Source organism: Lipotes vexillifer, unplaced genomic scaffold (assembly GCF_000442215.2).
Source record: "Lipotes vexillifer unplaced genomic scaffold, Lipotes_vexillifer_v1.1 scaffold397, whole genome shotgun sequence".
Classification (NCBI taxonomy): domain Eukaryota; kingdom Metazoa; phylum Chordata; class Mammalia; order Artiodactyla; family Lipotidae; genus Lipotes; species Lipotes vexillifer.
The window spans coordinates 890,779-901,963 of record NW_006772681.1 but is presented as its reverse complement, the minus strand read 5'-3'; the positions used below and the strand labels follow the sequence as shown (position 1 = coordinate 901,963).

Here is an 11,185-nt window from a genome sequence, read left to right as displayed (position 1 = left end):
GGGGGGGGGGGGGGTGGGAATGCTAGTAATTTAACTGGCAAGCAATTTAAAGCATTTTTAAAATACTGAAATATACATTTTTATATGAAAGTGTAAATATAATTCTTAATTATAAGAATTATAATAATGTATAGAAATTTTAAAGACAAAGATTTTAAAGATATGTACAGAGCAACTGAAAGCTAAGGGTGAGGTCTCAACCCCTCGGACCCTGTTCCCTCTCTTCTGCATCAGGGGCTTTTTGTGAAAAGTCCTCTCCAGTGGCTCTGTGCCTGTGGTTGGCAGATTCATGGCTCCAGAGATGTCCATTCTGGAATCCCCAGAGCCTGTGGATGTGCTAGCTTACCTGGCAAAGGGACTTCGCAGATGTCACTAACGTAGGACCTTGAGATGGGGAGATAATCTAGGCCTAGATTATCTAAGTGGGCCCAATCGAATCACATGATCTTTAAAAGTAGAGACCCTTTCCTGGCTTCAGCCAGTCAGAGAAAGATATCAAGAAAGTTGAAGGGTCAGAGGGATGTGCTGTTGCTGGATGTGTAGGTGAAGGAAGGGACCACAAGCCAAGGAAGGTAGGCAGCTTCTAAAAGCTGGAAAAGACAAGGTATGGATTCTCCCCTAGAGTGTACAGAAAAGAGCACAGTCCACTGACACCTTGATCTCAGCCCAGCGAGATCTGGGCTTTCTAACCTATAGAACTGTAAGATATTACATTTATGATTTTTAAAGCCACTGAGTTTCTGGTAATTTGCTATGACCACAATTGGAAAGGAATATGTAACTCCCACCCTCAGAATGGGAGCAGTCATTCACACCTTAGTGTTGATTAGTCTCTTTCCTGAGAACAGATCTTTGTGGAAAGTTTGGAGCTGAAGGGATCTGAGGAGAAGAAAGGAGGCAAGGAGGTGAGGGAAAGATCCTAATAGGGAGCCTGGGATGCCTGCTTCACACGGACTGGCCTGGAGCAGATCTTGATCTTGGAGCACAGACTTTGGGGACTGTTTCCGCTACAAGGAAACTCCAATGGAAGCAAAGAGACCAGTGAGGATACTACTGTAATAGGCAAGCAACTATGCTGGTTTGGCCCTGGGTGGTGTGAAGTCATCAAATTCTGTATATAATTTGATGGAAGAGTTGACAGGACTTGCTAACAAATTGGATGTAGGGTGTAAGAGAAAGTCCTCCAGGATCTAGTGTTCTAGGAAAGATTAGAAGGCTGGGAAGGGTGCAGGGGGGTGTGAAATCAGGAGTCCATCTTTGGTCATGTTAAGTTAGAGATGCCTGTTAGACATCTAAGTAGAAACATCAAGTACATGGATGGACGGATGAGCATGGAGTTCATGGGCAGAGTCCAGGCTGGAAATATAAATGTGGGGGTTATCAGTGTAGAGACAACATTTAAAACCAATATTCACCAGTGAGATGGGATGAGATCGCCAAGGAAGTGAGTCTAGGGGGAGAGGAGAAGGGGTCCAAGGACTGAGCTTTGGGGAGCCTCCAAGGTTTCCAGGTTGAGACATGAGGAAGAGGCAGCAAAGGAGGCTGTGGCCGGTGAAATAGGAAGAAACCCAGGTGAGAGTAAAGACTGAAAGACAAGTTGAGAAGGCCTTTCAGTAAGGAGGGAGCAGTCATCTGTGTCAAATGCGGCTGATGGGTCAAGGATGATGAGGACTGAGAATTTACGATTGGATCTAGAAACATGGAAGTCATTGGTGACCTTGAAAAGACCTGCTCCACTGTCAAGGTGGAGCAAATACTCTGATTAGAGTGAGTTGAAGAGAGAATAAGAGGAGAGGAGGTACTGAGATACGGAGCACAGACAACTCCTACGTGGGGTTTTGATGTAAAAGAAAGATGAGAATAGGGGCCTAGAAGGGGTCATTCTAAGCTGGGCACGCTCTTATGCTGATGGAAATGGTCCAATGGAGAGGAGGAAAGGTGACTATGTAGAGAAGAGAGGAGAATCTTGCCAGAGGGATGTCTTTGAGTAGGTGGGGAGGTGCAGTGCACCAGTGGAGGGATTGTTCCCTGTATCTGGAATAGAATGCTGAGGGGGTGGGTACCGATGCAGGTAGGTAGCTAAATGGGGTGGCAGGAGTTTGTGGACTTTCCTTTTGATTCCTTCTACTTCCTCAGTGAAACAAGAAGGAAGGTCATCAGCTGAGAGTAAGGCTGAGGGAGATGGTGGTGAAGGTCAGAGGAGGGAGCAGGTGTGAAATCGTCATTCAGGAAGGACAGTGGGGGCACCTTTCAAGACTCTGGAAGAGTAACAGGATCCATGGGCACCAGTGGTACCCACTGGAGGCCAGTGTTCAGGAATCGAATTGACAACCGGTCGGTGTGGTTATGTGGATTTTCTGGCTTTGTTCAGCTGTAAAGGTGCGAGGGGGGAAAGCAGGCAGAGAGCTGGATTTAACTGAGGTTGGGATTTCTCCAGGAAAGTACAAAGGCAGAAGAGAAAGGCAAGGGAGATGAGAGTGTTTAAAAGGAAGTGATCACATTGATGAGCCATGGAATGGAGGCTGGGAAGGAGGAAGTGGGGACATGATGGAGGGTGGGGAGGGACAGTGAAAAGGTGGTTGGATCAATGGGTTGAGAGTTCTGGGGGACAAAAGGGCTATTAAAATTGAGGTAATGTGTGATCTGGGAAGAGAGACATTGTAATGAGGGAGGGAGCAGTGAGTTATGGGGGACGGCCATGGGAGGAGTAGCTGGGGTAATGAGGACAAGATCGCTGATGAAGAGGAGGTCGAGGAAGGGAATGGAAAGAACGTCCATGTGGAGAATGTTCATTCACTCCAATATTTTTGAGCACCGACTATGTGCCAGGCACTGTTCGGGCACTTGGGACCCATCAGTATATGTTGCAAGCCAAACAATTTACAAGAGAGTAATGGTGAAAAGAGTGACAGCGAGTCAAGTACAATCTGCTTCCTCTCCTTCTCCTCTCACACAAGGAGGAGCATGAGGCTCAGAGAGGGCAAGTGACTCTTCCAAGGTCACACAGGGAGCTAGGGGTAGAGCTGGAACTAGAATGAAGGTCTCCAGCCTCTAAGAACAGGGACTTTGATGTATAAAATCTGAGCTCCTGTAACATGACAGCCCGAAAAGGATCGTGAGATTCTGTGTACATTAATATGGGGATAAACAGCATGAGCTTCAACAATGATGACCAAGAAGATGACAGACAATGCTCCCCAGGAGCTTCGAAATGACAGAGCAATGTCCCCACAGACGTGTCCTGCAGAGATTTAGAAGTCTATGAAGTAAAACAGAATTGCAGAACAGTCAGTTCCCAGAAAGCACAGTGGTTTCTCTTGCTGCCAGAACTTTGCACATGCTGTTCCCTCAGCTTGGAACACCATTCCCACCACTTTACACGGATAACACCTACTCATACTACAGGACTGAGCTTCACATTACTTCCTCCACCCCAAGCCTGGGCCAGGGGCCTCATCTGTCCTCCCACAGCCCCCTGTACTGCCCCCCAGTCACAATTTCCTTACACTGTATTGTAATAACCTGTTGAATTTTCTCCACCACTAGAATATAGGCTTCCTGAGGGCAGGCTTGGTTCCCTGCTGAATCCTCAGTGCTAAGCCCAGGGCGTGGCACACAGTGGTGCTCAATAAATATTAATTGCAAAGATGAATAAATATTAAACAGGAGTGATAATGCTCTCAGTACTGGATGATGTTAATGCCCAACCAGACCCCTTCATCAGGCCAGAGCACCCATCCCCCAGAGACTGTAATTATTGGCTGTAAATTGGCTTAGAGATGTCCCCTTGTCGGAAGAATTGCCCTCAGCTGAACTGGATGATGGGCTCACCTGCATCCCCATCCCAGAATCAGGCTGCAGTTGATGACTGACAGATGCAGGGGTACAAAAGTCAGCCCCTGAACCTTCAGATGGAACCATCTCTGTAATGGAATTCATGCTCCAGGAACCGCCCCCCATCCCCCACCCCCCACCCCGGGGAATCAGGCCACATCCAGGCTTAGCTCCTCCCTTGCCCTGCCCTGCTTCCCTTACTCCCCTTCCCCTGAGAGCAACCCTCAGTAAAATAAACCACTTTTTCACGGATCCCTGTCTTAGGCTCTGCTTCTAGGGAACCTGACCTAAGACATCCACCTTGATGGCCTCGCTGAAAGTAAGATGGAAGGATGGATGGATGGATGGATTGCTAGAAATTGCTTCAACCTCCTTCATTGGAAACATATGGAATCTGAGTCCCAGGGAGGCTTGATCCAGAACACAGGCCTCTAGGACTTTCCCTGCCTCCCCTATACCCACCCGCATCTGAGGGTACTCAGGGACCCCAGCCCCATTCCCCATCCCCACAGCTCTCTCCCCTCCACCTCCACTTGCCCCTATAATCCCTGAGGACCTGGCAGGCATGCTATCCTGGAATGGAAGATCTCCATGCTCAGAGCCCCAAACCTGGGCTCAGGCCCTGGGGGCTCCTCATTCAGAGTGGGGCCTTTTTCTGGAGGACCTTCAGAAGCTTCTGGGAAGCCAGCCTTTTCCTCGGTCAGTGGGTCTGAGTCAGCGTCTGGGCCAGATGTTTTGGTCTGAGTTGTTCCAGCTGGGGAAGAAAAAACAACAAAGAATGTTAAGCAGAAGATGGATTTTCCCAGGGAAAATGTTTTCTTTTTCACATTCTAATAGTAACAGCTTACAATACTGATCTCCTTCTATGGGGCAGGCATCGTGCTAAGCTCCTTACTTCTGGTGTGTCTTTGACCCTCAAAACAACTTGAGGTTAGGCAGGCGAGATCCCCATTGTACAGACAGGGAGACCTGGACTTAGAGAGGTTACGTCCTTGATCAGGGTCACCCAGCCAGTGCGTGGCCAAGCTGGGGTGTAGAATCCGGCCATCTCAACACAATCACAGAATCTTGCTCAATTCCAGGCCCATGAGACCTCAAGCCTCTTGACATGCCACCCCATGCTCTAAATCCCTGAGACTGAGCCAGCCCAGGTGGGTCTCTGCCCCTGACAGCCTGTGCCACCTTGTCACCTGACCACAGGCAGAGAACAGTTCCCCTGTCCAGCTGAGTCACTGGGCAACTTACCTTTCCCCAAGCACTTGTCTCGGTTGGGTTTGGGAGAGTAGAGTGAACACAAGACTTTCCAGGGCCCGTCATGCTGGAACAGGGCTTTCTCCTGAGTCACAGGGCCTTGCCTCTGCCACTTTAAGAAAGAGAATTTGAGCCCAGGAGTGGGGGAAGTGTTTTGACAGGGCCTGGTCACAGGCTTGGGAAGTCTCCCATTTTCCTGTTGGGTCCTCTCTTCCATCTTGGTTGCAGGGGCTGGAGAAGCAGGAGGGGAAGCTGGGCGCAACTGGGCAGAGGATGCTTGTTTTGGTCCTGGATTGAACTGGACTATATTCTCTGAGTCTCCCAGAGGTCCCTGTGTCTTGGAGGGAGCTGGCTCTTCTGAGACACCTGGCCCGAAGCCAGAGGTACAATGCAGTGGGTTTACAAGGATGCTGAGGTAGGGCTCTTGGGGCTGGTTTTCTGAGTCTTGGGTGGGAACTTTATGATTAACCTTTCTCCTCAAGTCGCAAACACAGGGTTTCTTCCCCGAACTTGCTGGCTTCTCACAGGTCCATTTTTCCAAAGAAGGCCCCCCATTGGCCCCTGAGAGAGGCAGTATCCTTTGAGAGAAAGGGATTTCCTTAGTTCCAGATAGCTCCTCCTGTGCCCCAAAAGGAAACCCACTGGATGTCTCCACCTCCTTACTGGGACACCCTCCTCGGTTCTCTTGGGAAAAGTCCAGGAGAGCCACATAATCTCCCTCCAAGTCCTGGCTGGCCACTTTGTCCATCCTGAAGCCCACCTCCCCAGGCCCAGCTTGCTCCACTTTGATGAGTCCTGGATACTTGTCCCCAGGTGTCCTGCCCTTGCCCTTGGCCAAACTCTGGGCAAGCAGCACCTGACTGCCTGGGGACCCGGCCTGGTGCAGCTCTTGGGGGCTGTTCAAATCCAGTGCCTCTAATTGAAGGGATCTCCAGGCTGGGGAGAGGACATTTACTGCTTGGGGTCTGTCATCCACAAACTCTGGGCTGGTTATTTTGGTCCAGGGCACAGGGGCAATCCCGTCTTCTGAAGCTACCAGGCAGTTGTGTAGGGGACTGCCCTCAAAGTCCCTGTTGATGGCCTCCAGCCAGGCTTGGGTGAAAAGTATAGGGTAGGATGACTCAGGAACAGGCTTCGTGTCCACTGTGTGGAGGTCCACAGAGAGGCACTTGATCATGATGCAGACGGACTGCTCCTCCCGGAGCTCAACTTGGAGGTAGAAGTCACCTTGGCGCAATAAGAGGGGATTGAGGGATGCCAGGTGGACCACAACCTCATCCCGCAGGCACAGTGGCCAGCCTTCATGCAGGAAGAGGTGGTGTGAGTAGGGGGTCTGCAAAGAGAAGGGGATGGCATCAGAGAATCTGGCCCTGAAAACCCCGCCCACGGGTTTGCTTCCTTCCCTCTCCCAGAAGGAACCTTGAACTGATCGGGGACTCAGGTGAGGCAAGAAAGGTGCCTAGGACACAGCATCCAAGAGGCCCCACTCTCAGCATCCTGCAAGTCACACAGCCCCAAGAGGCAGCACCTCCTTAAATGTTGTGCCTCCCACGCCTCTTGCTCACCTTAGTCCTGGCCCTGACCTTGAAAATACTTGCTAGCCTACTGGGCCAAAGGAGAAAAGCTCTGAGTGCCAGGCACCAGGTAGCAAGCACCTTTCCCACGAGGATCGTCCTGCTGGCTCCCTTCTCCTCTCCATCTATCAAAACTTCTCTCAAGCCAGCTCAAGCTAAACCCTCCCCTTTAGGGCCAGGGAGATGTGGCTTCCAAGGTCTGAATCACTAATTTGTGCAAATGACTTAACTTCTTTGAGTCTCAATTTCCCTATTTGCAAATAGGAATAATGATGCATAGTGGTATTATTGGGTTGGTATGAGGATTAAGTTAGATTATAAATACATTCATGTTTTTTTAAAAACCAACACAATGCATAACATATAATAAGTAGACGTTCAGTAAATATCATTTCCCTCTCCCTTTGACAATATTTACCTTTTGAAAAATTGTAGGATTTTCAATCTTTAAAAAAGGTTACATACTGCCTTTATTATATTCTCTAATTTGTAAAGTAGCGAGATTACAGAGTGAAGCAGAAACACTACTAAGTGAGAAGTTAGGAAATCTGACCCTGCCACGAACTTGCTGGATGGCCCTGAAAAATCATTCTGCTCTTCTGCGTCTGAACGTCAGACCCGGAATATTTATCTGTTTGTTTATTATTTATTTATTTCCCATTAGCAGTTAACAACACGGCAGGTGAGGCTAAACAATAAAAAAACAATTTTAAACAGAAGGTGCCAGCAATTCTCTATATAGGTAGACACAGCAAGTCATCCTGGGGCCTCTCCAGGGGGCTGTCAGGGCTGTGCAGACCCAGTGTTCAACAGTGACACCATGTGGCAACAACAGAAACAACAGCTCCACCAGACTGACAACAGGTCTTTTTCTCTACCTGACTTTTGGAAAAGAGTCTGATCTGATTCCTACAGATTGAATAAGCCCTGGATAATCTCATATAATTTGGATGTGTATATAGGAGACCTCCAGAGGGTGACACTAAACTTCCTGTTAATTAAGCAGGTGTTTCCTGGAATTAATTGGGGAAATAATGTGATCTGACCATACTTGTACCTACCATGTTGATAAACCAGTTCATTTCAGTTACACTGCAGATTCGGCTGTCTCCAAGAAGCTTCATATCCATAAACCCCACGAGTCTGTGTTACTCCAGCCTTTTCACATAGCCTTCTGCTGTTTACAACATCCTTTCCGTCACCTTCTCAGTGAACGAGACGAAACAGTCCAGAGGTATTTTGCAAATAGCAAAGCACCATAGAAATGACTGTTACGATATCTTATTTGACTCTCAGTAACTCAGTGGTGCAGACAGTTCAGGAAAATTCCTCAACTTTACAGATGAGGAAACCGAGGCTAAAGAATTGCCTCATGGTCACACAGCTGAAAAGTAGCAAAAGCAGGACTTGTGCCTAGACTTGCACATTTGGAGTCGGCTGTATCTGTCCTTAGTCCCTCCAGACTTCATTGATGGTGGCTGTCTTTCTGCGTGCTGGTGGTTATAAAGGCAGACTTTGAGGCTGGCACATTCTTATTTCAGAGGGAGAAAGGAGACAGTGGGAAAGTAACAGCCAGCAGCTACTGAGCAATAACTTCATGCCAGGCTCTGGGCTAAGCTGTGTGTATCATCTCGGTGAGGTACATACATCCTGTGTTATTAACATTCCCACTTCCTACATAAGAAAACTGAAACTCAGAGAGGTGACACAGATCCCCCAACTTCATAGTGATGGAGCCTGGATTTGAACTTGGGGCACCTGACTCCTGAGGGCATACATTAATCCCACGCTACTTCCCCCTGCTCTGAGATGACACGAATTCACCTATAATTATGATTAAAGTAAAAGATAATTGGAAATAAAGAAATCTAAATGTTGTGACCCTTGTCCCTAGAAGAAATGGGGAAAGAGACAGTGCAAATGCAGTTTTAATGACCAAATAAAGGAAGCAGGCAGTTGTATAGCTTGTCAGGGAGAAGAAATAAGGATGGGGAGGATATGGCTTAAATAATGTCAGCATGGATATGTGGAAATTGGCTGCAATGTTTCAGTGAGACTCTTCCTTCTCCTAAAAGAACAGCAAATGTGTATGGAGCTATTTCTGTGGGTCAGGCACTGTGCTAAGTAGCTTAAATGAATGATCTATTTCCTTCCAGTTCCAACCATCTCTAATTCTGGCTCCTAAGCCTGAACTTTTAGCTGCTTCGTTCAATTTCTTTCTACCACTGAAATGACGCACATGGTCCCTCTGTTTATTTGTCCTCCTGATGTGCCAGGTCCCCGACAGGCATGAGCAACTCAGGAAAGGCTAGTAGGACCTAAGATGCTGTTAGCGATTCTTGACGCTGGGGCAGTAGGGGTGGGCACTGAATAACAGTGGGGCAGTAGGGGTGGGCACTGAATAACAGTGCGGAGTAGGGCAGAGTCAGCAACTCTGTGAAGGGTGTGGGTAAGTTCTAGCAGTGGGCATCTGAGGCTTTGGTCTCCAAAGGCCTCTCCCCACCCTTCCTTAAAACAGTCTCCACCCTCTGAGCTTAGAGGTAGGCATATGACTCAAGCGTGGCCAATCCTGGTATCCCATTCCTCTGGCTGCAATAATTGGTCCGAGCATGGACACAGGATCCAAGCCTGGCCAATCCTGGTACCCCATTCCTCTTGCCACAGTGATTGGTCCAAGCAGGGACACAGAAGCCGAGCCTGGCCAATCAGGATACTTCCTTGTGATTTTCTATCTGCAGCTGACGGGGAGGAGTTCGTTTTCCCCTCCAGAGTAGGATTTTGATCCTAGCGCTGCCCTGGGCTCCAGCCTTGAGAAACACCTAGCCTGTAAGAATGATTCTGGCAAGCAGTAGAAGCAGAGACAAGAGACAGAAAGAGTCCTCGAGGAGTTTGATCAGTGGAACATCTCGGGCCTTGGTCCGAATCACCCTGTCCTGGTCTGAGTAAGGATCTGTCATTTGCAGCCAGTGAGTCTTGCCTAAAACACTTTTCTTTCCCCTTTGCCTCAGGAGAGGCCTCCCTGAGATCTGGGTTGAAAGAGTCTCCAGGGAAGAAAGTGAGAGTCCTGATGCCACGAGGGCTCCAGGGAAGGTCTGGGACATTCTCTACTATTTCCATTGAAGCTGCACCATTTCAGCCAAGACAGCCAGATGATGCCCACAATGCCAGTTCCTGGGGGGCCAGAGAACCCACAAGGTTGGCCTCCCTCCCTGTTAGTCAAAGTGCAAACGTGATTGACTCCTAGATGTCAGAGGGTGAAGGGCCAAGTGACCTTCCTGTCCATTTGTGGGGCTGAAGTCTTTTTTGGAGCAAGCAATGATACATGAAAGCCATCCCACGTCCCCAGTTCATGTCCTTCAACAACACACTCACCAGCCCACCTCCTTCCCTGCTCACCTCCAGCCCCTGGGCTTCTGGGAGAGCTTGTCCCCTGGTCCCACATCCCTCTGACTTACACAGGCTGCTTCGCGCACTTGTTCACACAGGCGCTTGGCAGGGATCAGGAAATCCAGGAGGAAGTTCAGTCCATCGCCCCGGAAGTCAGAATCCAGGAGACGGAACACCTGACCCAGGATGGTGGGTGCTGTGGCCTCAAAAGGGGGATAGAGGCCCGCCAGGGCATGCTGGATGGCTGCATCCAAGGATGGGGGGTCCTGTGGGGGACAGGAGGAGAGGATGAAAAGTGATAGTAGCAATAATAATAAGGGTAGGGGCCACTTCCCTTGACCTTCCTGGCCTCAGATAACTAAGGCTCCTGCTAACTCTGAACTCCTCTGCTACTCCCTCCCACTCACACACCCGCTTCAGCCACATTGGCCTTCTTTCCTGTTCTTCAAACATACCAGGCACAATCCCATCTCAGGGCCTCTGCCTAGAATACTCCTCCTTAAGACATCCTCATTCCCTCACCTCCTGCAGATCTTTGCTCAAATGTCATCTGCTGATCCAAGGTGGAGTAGAGGAACAGGGGAAGGCATCCAGGTCAGGGCCAGAGGGAAAGGAGAGGTCAGCATCCCCAAATGTCACCACCTGGCTGACCTGCAGACCTGCAGTTTGAAGCTGAGCCACCAGCGAAGCCCAGCCTAGATGAGACAAGCCCCAGTCCACATGCAGACGCATGAGTGATAATGAGTGATTGCTGTTTTATACCACTCAGTTGGGGTGGTTTGTTACACAGTAGTAACTAACTGATACAAGCTGATATGATTGATGCGAGCTCCATCTTCATCTATCCAGGATGCCTCCTCTAGATGTTTATGGGGCACAGACATCAATACATAAATCTAACTCAATACCCTCCTAAGCTTACCCCTTCCCCCACATCCCTACCTTAGTGATTGCCTCCCCATCCAGTCAGACTCCTAAACCAGAAATCTGCTCATCATTCCGCCCCTTCCTCCCGCCTCCCCTGCCCACAGACAACCCTCAGCCACATCCTAAACAGTCTTCTCGCCTCCATCAGCTCACCAACCCACTCTCTCTGCTCTGTTCGCCTGCCCCGCCCAGATCCAGGCCCCTATCACCTC

At 49.2% G+C, this 11,185-nt stretch overlaps 1 protein-coding gene across 1 annotated transcript in view; it reads right to left on the bottom strand.

The window, feature by feature from the left end:
- The window catches only part of KIAA1755 (KIAA1755 ortholog), a 30,950-nt gene extending 20,478 nt beyond the window's left edge, over positions 1 to 10,472 (bottom strand). Inside the window, exons 1-4 of the mRNA XM_007447806.1 lie at positions 10,458 to 10,472; positions 10,115 to 10,312; positions 5,080 to 6,418; positions 4,391 to 4,588 (exon numbers count right to left, since the gene is read on the bottom strand). Of these exons, the coding sequence (XP_007447868.1) occupies positions 4,391 to 4,588; positions 5,080 to 6,418; positions 10,115 to 10,312; positions 10,458 to 10,472 (1,750 nt within the window). The remainder of the gene's footprint in view (positions 1 to 4,390; positions 4,589 to 5,079; positions 6,419 to 10,114; positions 10,313 to 10,457) is intronic.
- Positions 10,473 to 11,185: the final 713 nt, after the last annotated feature.